Consider the following 18,744-nt stretch of genomic DNA (forward strand, 5'->3'; position numbering starts at 1 on the left):
AGCATAAAGCCACAATTTCGTGCGAGCGAAGAAAAACTGGCATATTTTGCTTGAATTTAGCAATAACCTCGATTGTTGCAAAACGACGGACGATTCGTTCCGCTGGCTCCGGTCGCGCCTGTTATCCCGTTATCTCGTACGTTCCTGATCGGGGATGAGTTTCTAACCTAAATTATCGTGCGCGCTACTTGGAGGTCGGAGACACGCTACACGATAGGTGTAGTTGATTCAGATTCTTATCATTGCAAGGTTTTACGTCATCTCGACGAAGCGATTACCTGGATTACATTTTACGGTGTCTGCTTTCGTCGTGAAGAAATAATCGTAAAAATATTACAGAGAGAGTTTATGGTGAGATTCGCGAGGACACTCGACAATGACGAACAGCTGGCGAGGCACGAATGTGCCAGCAAGTTCGAAGGTAAATCTTAAACGTTCAGTTTTACGAATACTTTCGTATTCGACACGTCAATTTTCAATTCCAAGTAAAATTTTGTGTGTGTTCGTAAATACTTGAGCAACATTTTTTTGCATGCCATATATGGGAACATAATTATCAACAGCAATCAACTGAATAGATCTTGAGAATTATTCCACTTTCTTCTATCGTTGGTTGATAAACTGATGTCCTTGATACATTTTGTTTGCCTGTTTTGCAGGATCTGGAACATAACGAGTTTATGAAACGTATAAGAAAGTCATTATATTACTCCAAGTTGCCAGTGATTAACTGCTTGAGTTTACCGGTTACAGGTCAGTATAATGTTGGATTGTAAACACTGAAATAATTAAATCCTGATGATATATGAAGTTAATTCGTTATCCTTTATCTATATTAATAAAACATTATTTGCAAGTCACAAATATTCATCTGATAAAAATCAAAGAGATTCGCAATATAACACTTTAATGTGCCGCTTAACAAGAAAGTCTATATTATTAAATACTCCTTATATCTTTAATATCTTCTGAGAGAATAATTTTTTGTTACCTAAATCCAAATCTCTCTTTAGAAAAGAAAAATTTAAAAAGCAAAGAACTCTGAAATAATTTTCGATGCTTGTCTTTAGTTTTATTCAGCTATATTTATATCTGATAGTGTTGTTTTTGTGATTACTTTAAGTAGCATCCTATTTAAAATATCACAATTTTACTTTCTTAAGAATGACAGACATTCAAATTAAGACACCAGATAAACGCTTTATATTTTTTATACATACAACTTGATGAGCTTAATTCAATGCTGATGTATATATTAATAAAACATGATTCATGAATTGATCTTTTTCGAATTTTTTCAGAATTGGCAGCCGAACTTTTTACGGAGGTAAAGAGTGGTCATACGTTGGAAAAACTTGATGTCGAGGAGGCAAGCAGGATATCTAGAAATGCGTGTGTTTCCCCTTGCTCGCTTGTGTTGGCCTTGCTGTATATTGAGAGATTAAAGAACTGCAATCCGGAATATCTTCATCAAGTAGCGCCTTCCGAGCTATTCTTGGTTTCTTTGGTAATTGATCGTTTTGATACATCAGTAATTGTAACACTTTTAAGTGCATCATTTATAAGTGCATTTTTTATCAATAATTCTTAGATGGTGGCCAGTAAATTTCTGCACGATGATGGTGAAGAAGATGAGGTTTTCAACAAGGAGTGGGCAAATTCAGGACAAGTGACTATATCTCGAATGAATAAATTGGAAAAGGATTTTCTTGCTGCAATCGTAAGCATCTTATATCATTATTCTTTTTAATTACAAAACTTACATTATCTCAGTTTGTCATTTAATTATCAATTGACAACTTGTCATTTGTTAAAAGGTAATCATTTTTTATGCCGCAGGACTGGACGGTATTGGTGCAGCACCAAGATTTTTGGGAAAGGTTGCAACAATTGGAAAAAAACGTGGCGTATCGAGAAGTGCACAAGCGAAGATGGTGCACGTATACAGAATTGAGCTGTCTGATGAATTCCGTTCAGTTGATTAGAATCGCACAAACCCTAATAAGTGTCTCTTCGATCTGCCTGGCGACTTACGCCGCCGGATTGGCGACTCTCCTGGGATCCACTCTGGTCGCCAATTTTATCGTGCAAAGTTGCTTACCCACGGCATCGTCTAGTTCGCGGCAACCGACGAATCTGTCCATGAATCTCGCAACGGACCGTAATCTCATATCAACCGACCTACCTGATTCGTTGATAAATACGCGATCCCAGGAGATTAACGACGACGGTCTTCCGATTTCCGGTTCCGAGAACGTTGTCGGTTATTCTGCAACCGCGGAAATCGACAATGACGACGAAGATACAGGCAGTTGGAAATGGTGGCTAAACTCGACAATGACTTGGCTGCCCGAGTACTGTAACTTAGAGAGCAACGTCGAGGTTGTAAATTCTACCAACAAATTATGCGTTACCAATGTCGACTTCTCGTTCAATGCAACGCAAGCTATGGACATAAAAAAGATGGAGAAAACAGGGAAAAGGGAGGATTTCGCTCCGGAGGACTATCGCCGCAACGTAAATTGGAAGGAAATACTGGATACAACCTTAAACTGGCTGGTAGAACAAAACCGGAAACGATCGCATTACGAAAGTGTTTTTCAATCACCTGAATTACAAATTTATTAGCTTGCTGATAAAAACTTGCCTGTTACACAACCTTTTTTCAGAGGATATATATTTACATATAAACAAACCTATATTTTTTGTACTAACTTTTTGCAATGTAACGTTCGATACTAACAAATCTGATTTTCTCAATAAATATCTGATGTCGCATGCTATGATGTTGTTTTATAAGTTTTATAGTTCTGAAGATGATTACACGCTAAGCGAACGAATAACGAGCAGTCTCTTTGGAAGACTGATATTAAAACAAGTTTGTATTCTAGTTTAATCTCTGAGGTCACACATACATGCTTCTTTTTTAATTGCTTACTTAAATAGCACTGGATTAAAGCTTCGTTAAATACAGTAGGTTAAAAAACCTATTTCAGCCGTTAAAAAAACAATTGTTACGCATAAACTTCGTTCTATACACAGTTCTCTATACTATACATTTATATATTAAATACTTTGTAATATCTTTGAATCGTGTTATTTGCGATAATTGAACATTAAAATTATAAAAGTTTATAGACATTTGTAAAACAAAACGCTTTGTGGGATACTTGTGGGGCTTGTTCTACATGTTAATTAAATTAATTCGTTGTTCAGTCATTTTTTTAAGACAATTCAGCTACCGTTGCGGAAGAGTGCGGCTAATCCTATAGGCGTCATGCCAAGAATGCATCCAATCGTAACACCGATGACCCGACCCTATATTGAAGGAAAAAAAGATGATCTTGAATAATTTTGCTAAAGAAATTTATGATTTTTAATTATCCTAGAATCTTTTTTGCGTAATATTCAATAATAAAATAAATATATTACAGTAAAATGAAAACTAATAAGGCAACATATCGTACCACATTCGCGGCTATCCGTGTCCTAGGTAGTCTCAGTTGTGCTAGAGTTAACTTGGGCGCTTCGATGCCGATTTTCTGGACAAACATCTCAACATAATGCACCGAGCCGATTCCGATGACATCGGACACCGTGTTACCCAGCGCTGCCGCTGCCATGGTGGAGATCGGAAACCTTTGGTTCAATATCAACTCGATTTGATCGCCCTGAAACATCAATCTTAAAAGTCGGCACGCAGTGGACAATGGAAGCCTGTAAGATACGTACAGCAACGATCATGATGAAGTTGTCAAGAAAACCAAACCCGACGAACGGAATTGCATTCGCGATCGCGACTGCAAAAATACAATAATCGTCTCAGATTATTCGTTTGCACTTTTAACCGGAAATCTAAATTGAAATCTAAATTATACGTATGTGAAACTTCTACGTATATTTTGTCTGCTTAGAAGTTTGTTAAACTAAAATCTATATAACTTGTAATAATAAATTTTATAATGTAAAACAGTACTTAATTTATGTCTTGCGAATAGCAAATAGGAGATGGATAAAATAGAAGCGCGACCGACTGCTTGCTTGCGAGTATATAGACGGCTTTTTGATATGGAAAGCAATGCATACCTAATACCAGGTCTTTTGTGGTTGGTTCTGCAACGTGTTCAACTGTAACAACAAAAGTTTCGATCTAAATCCACAAGTTAATATTGTTTAACTGCTACACAATAGCTCAATGAAACTAGCAAATACTATATGCAGTATAAAGTAAATTTTTTTCATTGTTCATGAACACCGAAATTGTATATTTTATGTGATGTATTTTTTAACAAATTTTAATTAAAAAAGGAATCTTAAGAAAATTCAAGCAAAGGGAAAAATTTGTCATACGAGAAAAACGAAAAAGTTCCATGATTAAAGAATGTTTAACAAATTTTTACAAAAAATAATCATTTTATGTAGAACAATTCTACACAATTTAGGATGAAAAATAATCCGAATAATTACTTCAAGAACAAAATTTACCGGAAATACTGCGAAAAAAAAATGTGAGAGGAGATAAGTCTATAATTGAAATTTTTTTTGATTAAAAAAGTCATAAAATAAAAATAAAATAAAAACTAATCTTTATGGTGGAAAAAAAGTTTTTCAAAAACGAGAGAACCGTAAAAAAGTGTCCAAAGTATTACCTAACTGTGGCACTGTGGTTGACCATGAAACATCCGAAAAGTTGTGTCAGAATAGAAGCAGGCAAGAGAGTTAGTGTAATTAGAAAGAGACAGAGAGAAACTGAGGGTAAGAGAGAAAAAGAGAAATCGAGAAAAAACGAGAAACTTACAGAATAACATCCATGGAGATCGCATTGCAGGAAAAAGATTCCATTATATCCAATGATACCATTAAATAACAGTCGAGGAGGGTTAATTTTATTTTACGAGATCTATAGGTAATAAATCTAAGTTAATGTTCATAATGCTTCGTGAATGTAACAAACTATTACATTTGCATTAAAGATATTTCAGTCGGCCTGTGCTTTTTTTTTTATAGTATCGGTGATCCAACAAATGCACGACTTATATGATTCAGATGATAAGAACAGCAATGTCCATACCATACTTGTTGTTTAACCAATCGTCTGGCATAGGGCAATAGGTTCCTGTAGGATCCACCTCGCCCAATGACGGTATATTGGTAGGTCTACCAAACTTGCTCCTCCATCGGATAGCTGCCAGTTGACCTGACGTAAAAAGGCAAAAGTCCAAGAATTTATTATTGATTTATTTATACACGTATAACGCTGCATATACAAAAAATCCATATCTTTTCCCCAGCAACCCTGGTGAAAAAATTACTCATATTTTAGATTTATGAACAATTCTGAAAAAATATTTAAAATTTCTCAGATACTTTTAGAAATAATTGGAGGATTTTTGGAAAATTTCAGTATCTGTATTATTTATTCAGATTTCTGCAAAGATGTATTGGAAAAATTTGAAATATTTCATTATCATTTCATCTAAGTTTTCCTGAAAAATCCTCCAATGTGTAATAAATCTGAGAAAATCTTGGAATTTTCAAAAAAATTTTGATTAATATTATGAAAAATTCTGAGACATTTTTCCACCAGGGAATATATCCCTCTGAGGATTATTCTTTTAAGAAATCGTTTTCTACTAGGTACCTGTCAAACTTATTAAAACAAGCAATGCGCTTACCTTCAAAGCCAGCCTTCTCCTCCTGCGATTTGTACTCTTTCAGCGCTGTCAAGAACATGCCACGCTCCTCCGAGGTGAGCTTCGACACCAGCTCCTTCGCCTGGTGCTTCGTCAGAGCGTCGACGACGGCGTCGGGGGAGATCGGAGTCCTCGCGGAAGAGAACGTCCTCGAGCTCCCGCGGGGCCAGCCCAGGACGACTCGCGAGACATCGTCGACGCGCAGCGACGCGGGGCACCGTTGTGACAGCGTGTCGCTCATCAACATTTCATTGCGGCTGGAGCAACGTGGTTGCTTGACAGTGACACTGAGCCGCGCGACGTCCCTCGGGATGAACCCTCGTCGACCAAGCACCGTCATCGACAGGCACATCTCGTTTAAGGTATTAAAGGAACGTGTTGAACAACCAGAACGGTGACTCACCCGTCGACTAACGTCGTCGAGCTCCTACGTGTCCGTTCTCTCTTTATCGAGAGAACAACCTCTTGAAAAGCATCCGGATCCAGCGCGATCCGGTAAGTGCGGGAACGCATTCAAGGACCCAATGACATCAGACTCTGACAGATAGATAGAAGAGCCCGATCCACGCCAGCCCATGCGCAGTGAACTGGGTGACAGTGGGTGAACGACGCGCCGTGTGGGCTGACGACGCTGACGTCTCACGTGCGTCAGCACGTAACCGACCACGTGACCGACCACGTGACCGTCCCGGCAAACCCGTACCTAGGCGTAGGGATCTAATAACTGATTTGGTTATTTTGGTACATACAATTATTATAACAAAATTGTAACGAAATTTCTTATAATATTAAAAATACATATTTTAAATCATTTTAATATTATAAGCGTATTTTAAATTGCTATAATATTATAAATATTAAAGCAAAATGTGGCGCTTCCTTTTCTATGACGGGCGTCGAACGGTACCTTTTATTGCGCTGGCATATATACGTAATTGTGCGTCATGCGAGACGCGGGATGTCGGCCGACAGTTGTCAGTGTTGTGCTACACGCGCACGTTGCCGCGTTTGGTGAGTTTGGTCTTGGTGTTTAGGCACGTTCCGTCAGAGCGTCGCAAGTTGTGAGGAAACATTGCTGAAAATAAGCCTACGATCTCTGTGTCAAGACGGACTCGAAGGACTTCGTTCGTTGTTGATATTACATGCAAAATATGGTGTACCTACATTTTCCGTCGAATCTAACCGAGGAAGAGTTGATGCTTCAGACCAAGTTCAACAAGCTCAAGAGAAAGGTACAGGTTATATTTTAGACGCGTATGATGAAATTTGATTTATCTATTAGATAATTGTTTCTCAATTAATTTGTAACGTAAGTTTCAAATTTCTATTTAATCTATATCCTTTTCTCGAACAATTATTTTATCTGTACGTCTCTTTAGCCATATACAGGAACAATTACCTTACCTTACCTTGATGTTGTCATCCTTTGCTCTGCAGAAAAAAGCGCTGCAAGATCTAAAGGCTCCTAAACAAGAAGCAGAACGCATTCCACAGGCGCCAAAGCGGCCTACGGAAGCGAGAGACGCCCGCGAAGTGGCCAAAAAATTGATCAAGTCTGGCGTAATCACAGCTCCAAAGACTCCAAAGCGACCGGAGCAAACGTTCAAGAGATCTCGCGGGCTAGAAAGGAAGTTGAACAGTACAGAAAAGACGATTAGTTCTTACCAACCGTTCTCAGCGACGCAGGAGGAGGAAGAAACAGAGGCAGCGAGGCCAAAAGTGAAGGATTTATATAATAGCTTTGTCGGCGCTCAGGACACTGGGGAGAGAAATACCAACGATACTCAATCTCCCTCGGCCAAGCAGGAAGTTAAGCCACGTGCGGGAAATACAATATTTGTAAGTGGCTATAAGATAACGGAGGATTACCTAAAGAAGCACTTCCAAAGCTTCGGAAATATCGTCAATATTTCTATGGAAGTAGAGAAGAAGTAAGTATATATAAATCGTTTTACCTACGCTCATGTTCACACAGAGTTTTAATAGATATTTTCGATGTGATTGTTAATAATTTAATTCCGTTCTTTCTTTCTTACAGCCACGGCTTTATAACCTTCGAGAAAGCTGATGCAGCTGAAAGAGCCATAAGCGAAATGGATGGCAGTATGGTTTCCTCCATCCAGTTGAAAGTATCGTTAGCAAGGAGGCAGCCGATAATAGAGCAAGTTAGCGATACTATGTCTAGCTCTATGTGGTCGCCAATAGCAGCTAACTATTCGCAGAAAAGTGCACATAAAGACAGGCGGGAACTTAAAGTATATGAAGAGGATCTCTTCCAGTAAATGCAGGTATTTTCGTTGACCATAATTTCCGAAATGTACGATATTGTAATATAATATCCATATATATCATGACATTTTGGGGTCGAGTCGTTATGTGGTGTGATGATGATTGTAGGAGAGGAGTATGAGATTCCCAAAATACCATGTGCTACTTTCTGCGAGTCGCGATAGACTCACAAGTATGTGCCCGGTGGTGATCTTAGTGGTGGCGTCGATCATCCGATCGTCCGATGAGATCATCGGTGAGGGCAATAAGGCTTGTCGCCGAATTTGTTTATATATTTTAGTCGATGCGGCCAGGCACTCGCGAGTAAGCGTTTTTGCCCGGCTAATTAGTGTGGTGCCGGGTTGTCATCTTGGTAGGGGCACCATATTATGATACTTTGTTATATCTACTCATTTGAAAACGTCTGTGTGTTAATTTATTTTCAATATTGTGTTCTTTCATCTCATTATGACGTATTATATTTGTCAACAAATTTGAATATCAAACATTTGTATATTCTCTATCTAATAACTGATTTATTATTATAATTATAACAAAATTCATAATGGTATAGAAATATTTATCTGTGTATAAGAAAAAATATTATACAGTCGAACCTTGTTAATTAGTTGAATCTTAGTCTTTAACTTATTCTTTTTTTATGTCCTCCCACTGGTTGAGTTTGATTAGTGGGATTATGGAGAATTTTTTTGCTTATGATACTTTATCAAATGGTAATTAATGATATCATATCGGACTAGATATGACATCACTGACTCTATTAGACTGTCTTTTTTCTTTCAATTGGATGGAATATATCATACCATCCATTTCACTTATCGCTTTCAGCCCCGCTTCAGCTTTTTCAAAAATTATAGAGCCACTGTTGTAAGAAAAAAAGAACAGAATTAATTATTGATTGTATCGAAAATATCTACTAAAACTTTGAGTGGATATTATGCTCTACGCAAAAGAAAATTAATTGTATTTACTTTTAGGAGAAATTAAAAATAGAAATTGTTTCCCGGCAACAAATCAGGAAAGCAAAGGTTCGATTAAATAATATTTTTTCTTAAATATATATGTAAGTTAAATAAGTTAACTGATGTATGTATGTATATATATGTATATAGCGCATAAAATTATGAAGAATTGTTGTAAATAGTGTTCTTTATAAATATTAAAGTTTATAATTGTATATTTGGCATATATTAGCAATATAATTACAATTTGTTTCTTACAAACCTGGCACTTCGTTTTATTCTACGTGTACAAGAACTATAATTCCATTCAAATTCCTTACTTTGTCGTGTCCTAGTCTGTATATTTTCTTCGAGACAAAATTCTTATGTAAAAATTTATACAATTAAGAATATAAAATTTTAATTTCTACGAACCAATGAACTATTTACCAATTTTTATAAACGATGTAGGCAAATCGGATTGTAGAAGTGCTATTGAGGGGGATTAAAGTAATCCCAATGATGATGATGTGTCACAGTCCGTGTGCTACTGAAATAATATATCAACAAGCCTGCGATCAGAAGTAACAAGGCGCATATTGCTAATTCCACATCTCTGATCTTCTCTCTCGTGTCGTCCATACATAACGCAGACGTTAAATACCCTATGAAATACCTCATGGCTTTCAAACCGACTAATCGGAGTGCTCGGAGAAGCTGCCGCGTAGTGTCTATAACACCAGGTTCTGTATCAGAGCGTTGACTCGTTGGCGTTTCACTCAGAGAAAAGAACTGAGCTGGAATTTCGGAAGCTGGAAAGGCGATGAAGTGAGTCGAGCTTAAGGGAAAGGAGGATACCGGCGATTGAGAGGATCCCCTTTGCTTTTCCGTAAGGGATTGTCCTGTGTCAGAAGAGTGGGAAATAACGGCGCGCTGTGGTTGATGACTGTCTTTAGGGACACTCTGTTTCGCGTCCGAAGAATAGGAAATGACGGCACGCTGCGGTTTAGCGTCCGTAGAGGTACCGCCGTGTCCTGATACGGTCGAATCGGGGGTATCAGGAGTCACGGAAATGGCTGGTGGCAATGAACGGACCGGAGACGCGGTTTGCCGCGCGAACCCTCTGCCAGGCGAGGAGGATCTAGATCTTGACTTGCGAGGGGTCTGTTCTTTACTATCGGACACATCGTCCTTGCTGCCACGAAGACCCGTTGCGCCCAGCTCGGTAGTAGAAGTAGCAGTAGCAGTAGCAGTAGCAGTAGCAGTAGAAGTAGTAGTAGAAGTAGAAGTAGTGGTAGTAATAGTAGTAGTCTGGACAGAGATACTTGGAGGTTCGCCAACGCGTTCCGGCGTCTCTCTCGATTCGGAGGATCGGGTTGAAGACGCATCCGACTGAGGATATGAGGCACGAGATTCATCCACGTGGGAGCCCGACGTGGTTCGCGAACTCAAAGTTAGGGGATGTTCGGAATCTAAAATTCGTAAGGACTTATCTTGAGCGACCGTGAGCAAATGTGTAGTAGATTCTTTATCCTTGGACTCTAATTCATCTATCGTAAATGTCTGTGAGGGAGGTGATTCTTTGGTTTGAGCAATTGAGAGGGGGTGTGATATCTCTTTATCCTTGACATCTACTACGTTTGTTTTAACAACCTTTTGGTCCTCGCCAGCCTCGGTCTTCTCATCTTCCGTCGACGCTGGTCCGACAGTCTCGCTGGGCCTCGCCGCTTCCGGCGAAACATCTTGCGAAGCAGATTGCCGCTCCTGAACTTGACTGTCCTCCGTGGTGGGAATGTCGGTTGTCGCGTGGCTCGCGGATTCCTTCTCGCTTTCGCGATGTCTCTCTTGTGCCTGGGTAGACATCACGGTCTCCAAGTGGCTTCTGATCGCCATCAGTTCTCTGATAATGGCCGGCGAAAAACTGTCCTCCATGGAATCGCCGCCTCTCAATTCCGACGCCGTAATCATCATCGCGTCCACCTCAGACGCCACGATCTTGTGCGCTTCTATCTGCGACACACTCAGTCGATCGACTTTTAAATCTCCGACCTCGAGACTGCTGATTCTCAGCGGCTCGTCGGATAATAGACCCGACCTGACTTGAGGCCGCGATTGCGATTCTTCCGTGACGCGTTCCTCCAGATGCGGTGCCGATCTGTGCTTGTTCTTCAGGTCGATCTCTCTTGTAGGCGACGGCGATGTTAGCGACACCGTGTCATATGCTATTCGGATGTCCTCTTCTCCTGATAGCCGCTCGTCCTCTTTTTCTTCTTCTTCCTCTTCCTCTTTTCGCAGAAACTGTGGCATCGGTAGCGGAGGTACGGGAGGCGTGGTCGTTCTGCTTGGACTGGGTATACGATCCATCGATACCATTATCTGCGAGCCCGATCTGGAGGGAGTCATTATGAGCTTCGCCTGGGTGATCTCCTCGATCACCATATCATCTGGCAATGGATCGGTCTGCGTCGCCGCCGTCACCTCCATTGCCTCCGCGTATTCGAACGGGGTGCGAGGTCGTCCGACCGCGTGCTCCTTCCTCGCCCTGGGTGGCCGCGGCGGCGCCGGAAGCGGGCGGCCTTGTATCTTGTTAACCAATTCGCCATTACGGAGGTCCCGATGTTCCATCTCGTCCGCGCCGACCTCGATGTACGGCACGGATTCAGCTGATAGTAGAGTCATGCTGATGATCGTCTCCGACGTCATGCTGGTGTCCCTCGTTCTAGTGGGCCCCAGGGTGCTATACGCTCGTTGGGGTCGCTTAGGCGGCGTCGGTCTCGGCGTTGTGGCGAATTTGTCGCGTTTTCTTCTGGGCGGCGGTGGTCTAGGCGGCCTCTCCCGCTTCTCCACGATCGCGTAACCCGAGAGATCTCGCGCCGAACTGTTCTCGTCCTCTTGCGGGATGTCCTCCTCGATGTAACCGGCCTCCGGCAGGGATTCCGCGCCGTGCGACGTCCTGTCCTCGTCGGCGGCGACCGACGTCGTTCTCGAGCGGGATCGTCGTTTCGGTGGTATCGGTACTGGTTCTGGCGCGACGTCTTGCCGTCGAAGCCGCGCGTCCAAATCCTCGATGTCCTCGTGACTCGCAGACATGACGACGTCGCCGTTGGCGAATCGCTCGTCTAGCGACTGTCGTGATCGCGACGATCTCACCGGAATCACCGGCTTCCTAAACTCGATCTCGATCTCCCATTCGTCGCGATGACCATTGCAAATCGGTGCGCCCACGTCACCGTTTCTTCGGTCCGCCACCGTTTCCCGGTGCGAACGCTTTCTGCGTGTCGGCACGACCGGTGGCATGGTTGAGGGAGCAGCGGACGAATCAGGTACAATAGTGACAGGCGTCTCCATCGGCGGCTGCGAGTGACTGCGCAAGGACGACCTCGATTTTCTGCGCACCGGTTTTACCACGACTATGTCGTCCAATGGCTCCTGCAATGGTTCCGGTTGATCGCCCTCCGCCTGATATACCACGCGGTGTCTGGAGTCGCTTCTGGAGTCACTCCTGGTGCGCTCGCGGAACCTCTCGTCCGTGATCGATGCCTCTCGACTGTGTCGCGCCGCCGCCGATCGTTCCCGTTTTGGTCTGACCGGTGGTACCGCTTCGTTGGACTCCTCTAAATCTTCCTTCTGCTTTTTCAAAGTCCGCGTTCTCATAGGACGTTGAGGCGGGGTAGGTGGAAGCTCGTCATCTTGCAACGCGCTGACGACTTCTGTCTTGAGAGCATCTCGGATTTCGTCGGTCAAGTAATTGCCTAGATTCATGTCATCCTGGCTGATACCGCTCGCCCGCAGAAAGAACTCGTCCGAGTCGATCTCCTCTATCACTCCGCGACGCCTTCGATCGCAGGAACTACCGCTGGACGCTTGTTGCTCCCGATCGGATTGTATCGAGGAAGGTTCGGGTTCCTCTTCGCCTTCCTCCTCATCGGACGGCACCTTGCGCAGTTCAAATAGAATCGGATCCACCGCCATGAACGCTCCCTCGTATCTTTCTTGCTCCAGAATTCGTGCCATGTCTTCCTCCAACGATCGCGATCTCGGGATCGGTTTGAATTTCTCCTGCTGCATCATCTGCTGATCCGCATGCCAATCATCTTGCATTGCCGCATCCTCGTTCTCCTCATCTCGATGAACGTGTTTTATTTCTTGATTGTCATATAATTTTGGATCTATCACTTCCTCAGGTTCGTACGACACTTCCCGCCTTCGCGACTTGTGGGATCTTTTCGGAGGAGCGGGATGTCGATCCGACATCTCTGACGATTCCTGCTCGTAGTCCATGTACTCTATCTCCTCCTCGTCGTATTGCACTCGTTTTCTCGTTTCCTCCCACGGAATCGCGCGAGCCGCCGCCAATATCTCCTCCTCCGTTCTAGCGGACAATCTCGGCGGTTCCTCCATGGAACTCTGATGCCACGGAGGAGAGCCGTCGCTTCCCGCCGCTTCCTCCGGACGATCCTGATCCTGAACGTAAGCCGAGTCACCGAAACGTTGCGTCCACCTGGCGCCGAAGGACTTTGCTTTCCGAGCGCGAGGAAAGGTCGCGCTCTCCGCCGACTGGGCTCTAGAGTCCTTGGGCGAGGACGTCGCGTACTCGCCGCGCTTCTTGGACTTCTTGTCGAAAATGCGCGGATACGTGGCGAAATCGAAGATATTGCGTTTAGAGCCGGCAGTGGACTCTGTCGAATGCTGCTTCTGCTGCTCGCGCATAGAAGGCGGCCGCCTAACGCGAGCGAGCGCGTCGGGCAGGCGGATGTTGGGCTTCTTGATGGTGAATTTTGACTTGTCCGGCAAATGGAAGCGCGACTTGTCCGGGAAACTGAACTTCGGTCTCTCCGGCAGGTGAAATTTGGACCTGTCGGGCAGACTGAATTTTCCCGTCTTCTCGGAGATGGACGTTCTTATGCGGTCGATTCTGCTAGGCCGCTTCTTTTCGGACTTGCGGGACTTGTCCGACTTGCCGCTGCTCGCCGCCGCCGATCTCACCGTCGTCGTTATCGTCGTCGTTGTCGTTGTCGTCGTTGCTTTTTCGGGTTTTTGCCGTTTCTGCGGGAACGAGAACGTGGGCCGCTGGAAATCACGGAACCGAGAGCGCAGCTTGCCAGCTTGTGTCTTCAGTCGTTGAGGTAGGCCGCGAGCGCCGCGCCGAAGTGGCAGCTCCTCCATCGCCGACGAGTCTACCTGGAATGACAAATGCTTCTCTGAAATAATCCGGGGTGGAAACCTTATCTTTAAAAAATCAAGACTCTCGGCACCCGGCAATATTCCAGATCTCTAAAAAAACCGCGTACAAACTATATTTTCTCGGAAACTATTAGAAATAGGTACAACCAATTCTTTTTAATGTTTAAGTTTAATCGAGGTTTAATGATTAAATTAGGGTAAATTAATTATAAATATACTTCTTTCTCTCTAGCTTATGTAAAATAAGCCCGAATGTTTTTAATTCTATAATGAGTTACATCAATATTATAATTAATCTGAATGCTGACAGATATTTATTTTTCATGCTTCTTCAAGTAAACTCTTATATAAGATATTTCTAAAATTTCAAATTGATATATTATATATAATGTAATAAAAAGAAGCTTATAAAATTTCTGAATTAGGAACTATCAGAAAGTAAAGTATTACAAATAATTCATTTTAAGGTCAACAATGAAGGATTAGTATCGTGCGAAGCATTCGACATGCAATGCTATTTAGAAACACGCAAAGTGCATTAAAAGCGAATATTTTAAAGTGCTGCGAGGTAGCTAGCCACTGTAGCTAATCGCGAAGTAACCCAGGTTCGGAATCCATTTCAAATCTATTGTCGGATCCACCGAAATAAATCGCGAAGACTTTCGCGGACTGGATGCGAGGCGCGGATTTGTGCGCGAGGACGACTTCACGTCCTCATTGAAAAATATCGCCAAGGTCGGGGGATGATTAATATTCCGGCGGCGCCATATATATTCTTGGATACGATTGCGCCACCGATGGAGAAGCGCTCGAGCTTTCTGGAGCGTACTGCGAGCTGCGAACGGCAGCGGTATTACACAATCGGACAGTGACACGCTCGCGTTCGCGCCTCCTTTTTACACGCAAGTTTCGCTAAATATAGGCGGCATATTCGGCGCGAGTAACAAACCAAAGACAACACCAAGACTAGCCCCCGAGAGCCTTCGTTGACGCTTTTAAATTCCGGGGGTCTCTAATCGATTCGCAGCTATATTTAACCGTTTTTTATTTTATTCCCTTTTGTTCAATTCGCGAACGAGGAGCCTTCGCAGCAGTCACGATTCTCGGCCAATGAATATTGATTTACCGATTTGTGTTATTATTTCAACGTATATAAGTTAAAGCAGTTTGAAACAAAACTAAAACTGTAAATTTCGTAAGTGAAATAAAAAAATAAATTTCATAAAAAGAAAAATTAGCATTATTATTGTACCGCCAATTTAAAAATGTTGAGTCCATAAAGCTACCCGCATGTCACGTTTTATAAGTGTTTTTGCGGATCTGATAAATTTTTCTGCGACAATAACCAAATCTTTTTCCACGCTTGTGAATATTTATCAGATCAAATTGTGGACTCTACCTGACTAGTGTTGATCTCGCCGTCGGTTCTGGACTCTGTGTAGGGAGTGGGTGCGAGGAATCGCTCCTCGAGCCTGTCCTGAAACTGCTGCGCCGTGGGTTCGTGTTCCTCGGAAGTCTCGCCGCCGGTCTCGCCGAACTCGCGGCCCTCCATCGCGCTGTCCTCGATTTTGCCATCCAGCGGCAGGATCACGTCGCCGTCCAGGAGCAGCTCCGGCGGCAGCCGGCCCCGGTCGTCGATGCTGTCGTCGCTGTCGGCGACGGGCATCACGTCCGTGTCGGTGATTCGCACGACCGGTGCCATCGCCGGATGCGGTAGCGACGGCGGCGGCGCGATCGGTTCGTAATCGTGCTCGCTGCAGCGAGAATTCACGCTTATATCGTGAGACCGATTGCGTATAAATAAAAACTGCGTGTTCGCGTTTTGAATCACTAACGGCGTTGTTTATCCGGCGAGTTTCGTATATGTATATGCCACGGTAAGACAGATTTTTCATTATTATAACCGCGTACAAAAAGGGTGATATATGATAAAAAAAATTATTGTCGAGTAGCACCTTTTCTATTTTATATGTAGGTATTGTTGTCTAACTATTTATGTCATTCAGAATTTTATTAAACACTTATTTTTTACAGTGATCACTAGAACGTGACTGGAAAGTTAGGCACCAGTTATAGATGATCACTGGTAGTCAAGGTATTAAATAAATAACTAAGAAATACGCGTACGTTCTCACGGTTTTGCTATTCGTAAAGCTGCAAATTTTGAATGTATCTTCAGTGAAATGTAATGCGCTATCTTCGTTATATTTTGCCGTCTAAGCAAAGTTTGCTCCATTCTAGTAGAGTGTTAATAAATGCAATACAATCGTAAGGCAAAAATTATCAAACGAGTCGCGGTTAATGACCTAACATTATCGAAATGTCCTGCAACAAAATCTAAAATGTACCGAAGCAAGATGACGTTCAAGGACGTCTTATTGATGTTAAAGACGTCTTTAAGACGTTATTAATACGTCATTTGACGTCACTCTGCTACTTGGGTAAGTTATATTCGACTGAAAGTGATGTGAGATGTACGATGAAAATAGCGCGATAAAAGATAAATTCTTATTTCTGAAATTCATAATTTTAGCCAATGCACGATATTCGATAACTTATAACAAAAAGTAATATACTGGATGTCACACCGCGAAATTCGTCATTCGATTATTCTAAATGTGTCTGGGCTCCGTGTTTTACATATCTTGCATTTCCCCCCATTCGAAAATGACGTATTACCCCACATGTATGACCCCCTTCCGATCTCATGAGACCAACGTAAACAAGTGCAGGACGAAATTACACAAGGTATCTACATCGAAGAGATCATGTCGTTTGAATGAAATTCATCAACTGATACATGACCTCGTGTCATTTCGCGCTATGTTCGTTTTTTTTTTTTTTTTAGAATTAAGCAAAAAAATCGATTATGTTTTTACTGTTCCTTTGAAGAATATAGTACTCTGCACGTTTCCCATCGACCTTTTATAACACGTTATCTCTTGACAATTATCTCTAAAAATACACCATTTTTCTGTATAAAGAATTCGACTGTATCTAAAAATTTCTCACCTTGTTTACTATAAGTCAAGAATCAAAAGTGGCATAGATTTAATAAGTTTCAATTTTTAGTGCTACAAATATAAAGAAATTCAAAATAATAAAATGTATAAAGAATTCGACTGTATCTAAAAATTTCTTACCTTGTTTACTATTAAATCGAGAATTAAAAGTGACATAGATTTAATAAGTTTCAATTTTTAATGCTACATATATAGAGAAATCCAAAATAATAAAAACGATGCAAAAATATCTAAGAAAACATATCAAATTTTTCAGAGTCTGTCTATCGTTCGGACATCTTTTATATTTTCGCGTTGTTGGAACTAATATATCTTACACCGATTGTTGCATCTTTATCGATAAGCAACAAGATTATTTTGCTTCTCATCTGTAACGCCGGAATTCGGACTCGCTGAATCACATTACTCTCAACGTTCGTTGCAAACGTGCGCTCTGGTCAGTGTAACACGGTCCCGTCAGATGTCCAGCCTCGTCCCGGGGACATAGCAGCGTGCGCGCGTGTACCGGTAACGCGGATGCTGCGGGACACGCGGGTCGCGGACGGGGAACTGGACTTGGCGGATTTGGGAGCTGACCGAGCTTTCTATCTATAGCCACCCGGGCGAACCTTAAATAGCTGCGGCGGTACGCGACGCGGTTTCGCATAGTGTAACCTATCCGATAGCGCGATATGATAGCGAGATGAGAAATGGACAAGGCATTCTCCTCCGGACCACTTTACATCGATGATCCGAGGGTGGGCCAACGTGTTTCCCGTCAGGCTCAACTTGTTAGACGGAACGTTGGTGGATAGGGGGATACTGACCTGCAGCGGACCGCAGGTGGCTGCTGCATCGTCCTGGATGACGGTCTGACGAGGAGAGCACGTCGTTCCGGCAGAAGCGAGTCGCTCTGGTAGTACTGACACCCGCAACGGACCTCGCGTCCGAGGCTCGACGTCGACGACGCCCGCGAAGCGCGTCCTCGTTGCTCCGGCTCCATCCCCACCCCCGGAGAAACGCCGCGGCCGCACACGGAGGTCCGGTACTAAATCCACCTCCAGTCTCCTCTTCCTCTATCTGCCTACCTGAACGAGATCACGGAACGACGACGATGACGACGACGTCGACGACGACGACGACGACGTTTCGTCGTTCCTCCCGAGACGTCGTTCACGAAATACTCTCTTCGCCTTCCAGATCGAAGGGAAGAGGGAGAGACAGAAAGAGGAAGAGAGAGACGGATTAAGGGGAGAGACAGAGTAGAGAAAAGGAGGCTGAGCGGCCGGCTAGAGCAGCCCACTGCAGCGGCTCCTAGGCGACTCCCTTCAGTACCCTCGGCCGCCCATCGCGAGCGCGATCGGGGCGGACATCGGATTATTTATAGCAGTCTCCGGTATTCGGCGGGCTGCGACACTGTCTCGAACCGTGCGAGCCACCGGGTCACCTGGTGCATCCGCGGTCCACGCGGACCGTCGCGGCAAATTTCACTGCGGGTGCATTGCCGCGCGGCCGGCCGGGTTCGGACGGCCGTGTTCCTCCTCTTCTTCATTTGGCTTTAGCTCGGTAAACGTAGAAAAAGTCGCGCCGATGAGAATCTCGCGTATTGGCCAAGTACCAAAAGCGATTTCTGAA

At 43.3% G+C, this 18,744-nt stretch overlaps 4 protein-coding genes across 9 annotated transcripts; 2 read left to right on the forward strand and 2 right to left on the reverse strand.

Annotated features, from left to right (window-relative positions):
* LOC139813812 (protein CNPPD1) lies at positions 1-2,783 on the forward strand. 3 transcript variants are annotated; one of them, XM_071779568.1, is made up of 6 exons: positions 1-136; positions 340-421; positions 660-753; positions 1,302-1,507; positions 1,592-1,720; positions 1,840-2,783. In XM_071779568.1, exons 2-6 carry the CDS (start codon positions 377-379, stop codon positions 2,626-2,628), a joined length of 1,263 nt encoding a protein of 420 aa, XP_071635669.1. In that variant the 5' UTR covers positions 1-136; positions 340-376; the 3' UTR covers positions 2,629-2,783. The 3 variants fall into 3 exon arrangements, with proteins under 3 accessions (XP_071635669.1, XP_071635667.1, XP_071635668.1); XM_071779566.1 differs by having other exon boundaries at positions 7-249; XM_071779567.1 differs by having other exon boundaries at positions 7-217.
* Positions 2,655-6,269, reverse strand: LOC139813813 (uncharacterized). Of its 2 annotated transcripts, none has more exons than XM_071779570.1 (6): positions 5,676-6,269; positions 5,072-5,197; positions 4,087-4,113; positions 3,733-3,800; positions 3,468-3,671; positions 2,655-3,318 (listed from the first exon to the last, which is right to left on the reverse strand). In XM_071779570.1, exons 1-6 carry the CDS (start codon positions 6,043-6,045, stop codon positions 3,235-3,237), a joined length of 879 nt encoding a protein of 292 aa, XP_071635671.1. In that variant the 5' UTR covers positions 6,046-6,269; the 3' UTR covers positions 2,655-3,234. The 2 variants fall into 2 exon arrangements, with proteins under 2 accessions (XP_071635671.1, XP_071635670.1); XM_071779569.1 differs by having other exon boundaries at positions 4,087-4,128.
* A 154-nt stretch (positions 6,270-6,423) lies between these two features.
* Positions 6,424-8,779, forward strand: Nelf-e (negative elongation factor E). Of its 2 annotated transcripts, none has more exons than XM_071779573.1 (4): positions 6,424-6,925; positions 7,131-7,624; positions 7,732-7,977; positions 8,091-8,779. In XM_071779573.1, the coding sequence occupies exons 1-3, from the start codon at positions 6,836-6,838 to the stop codon at positions 7,973-7,975; spliced, it is 828 nt and encodes a 275-aa protein (XP_071635674.1). In that variant the 5' UTR covers positions 6,424-6,835; the 3' UTR covers positions 7,976-7,977; positions 8,091-8,779. The 2 variants fall into 2 exon arrangements, with proteins under 2 accessions (XP_071635674.1, XP_071635672.1); XM_071779571.1 differs by having other exon boundaries at positions 6,426-6,925; positions 7,732-7,981.
* Positions 8,780-9,141: 362 nt separating this feature from the next.
* On the reverse strand, positions 9,142-18,385 carry LOC139813810 (uncharacterized). 2 transcript variants are annotated; one of them, XM_071779564.1, is made up of 4 exons: positions 17,937-18,385; positions 15,507-15,861; positions 10,577-14,104; positions 10,241-10,395 (listed from the first exon to the last, which is right to left on the reverse strand). In XM_071779564.1, exons 1-4 carry the CDS (start codon positions 18,110-18,112, stop codon positions 10,378-10,380), a joined length of 4,077 nt encoding a protein of 1,358 aa, XP_071635665.1. In that variant the 5' UTR covers positions 18,113-18,385; the 3' UTR covers positions 10,241-10,377. The 2 variants fall into 2 exon arrangements, with proteins under 2 accessions (XP_071635663.1, XP_071635665.1); XM_071779562.1 differs by having other exon boundaries at positions 9,142-14,104; positions 17,937-18,379.
* Between the last annotated feature and the right edge of the window lie 359 nt (positions 18,386-18,744).

The sequence above is a fragment of the Temnothorax longispinosus genome, chromosome 5 (genome assembly GCF_030848805.1).
Source record: "Temnothorax longispinosus isolate EJ_2023e chromosome 5, Tlon_JGU_v1, whole genome shotgun sequence".
NCBI classification, from domain to species: Eukaryota; Metazoa; Arthropoda; class Insecta; order Hymenoptera; family Formicidae; genus Temnothorax; species Temnothorax longispinosus.

Excerpts from the sequence above, each read along its gene's own strand:
- LOC139813812 (XM_071779568.1), top strand. The coding sequence starts at position 377 with ATGACGAACAGCTGGCGAGGCACGAATGTGCCAGCAAGTTCGAAG. Across the intron at positions 754-1,301 it reads CTTGAGTTTACCGGTTACAG|AATTGGCAGCCGAACTTTTT; the intron begins GTCAGTATAATG and ends GAATTTTTTCAG. Across the intron at positions 1,508-1,591 it reads AGCTATTCTTGGTTTCTTTG|ATGGTGGCCAGTAAATTTCT; the intron begins GTAATTGATCGT and ends AATAATTCTTAG.
- LOC139813813 (XM_071779569.1), bottom strand. The coding sequence starts at position 6,045 with ATGTGCCTGTCGATGACGGTGCTTGGTCGACGAGGGTTCATCCCGAGG. Across the intron at positions 5,198-5,675 it reads GGAGAAGGCTGGCTTTGAAG|GTCAACTGGCAGCTATCCGA; the intron begins GTAAGCGCATTG and ends TTTTTACGTCAG. Across the intron at positions 3,672-3,732 it reads ACTTCATCATGATCGTTGCT|GGCGATCAAATCGAGTTGAT; the intron begins GTACGTATCTTA and ends TTGATGTTTCAG.
- Nelf-e (XM_071779573.1), top strand. The coding sequence starts at position 6,836 with ATGCAAAATATGGTGTACCTACATTTTCCGTCGAATCTAACCGAGGAA. Across the intron at positions 6,926-7,130 it reads TCAACAAGCTCAAGAGAAAG|AAAAAAGCGCTGCAAGATCT; the intron begins GTACAGGTTATA and ends TTTGCTCTGCAG. Across the intron at positions 7,625-7,731 it reads TCTATGGAAGTAGAGAAGAA|CCACGGCTTTATAACCTTCG; the intron begins GTAAGTATATAT and ends TCTTTCTTACAG.
- LOC139813810 (XM_071779562.1), bottom strand. The coding sequence starts at position 18,112 with ATGGAGCCGGAGCAACGAGGACGCGCTTCGCGGGCGTCGTCGACGTCG. Across the intron at positions 15,862-17,936 it reads CCACCTGCGGTCCGCTGCAG|CGAGCACGATTACGAACCGA; the intron begins GTCAGTATCCCC and ends TTCTCGCTGCAG. Across the intron at positions 14,105-15,506 it reads GCGAGATCAACACTAGTCAG|GTAGACTCGTCGGCGATGGA; the intron begins GTAGAGTCCACA and ends TTGTCATTCCAG.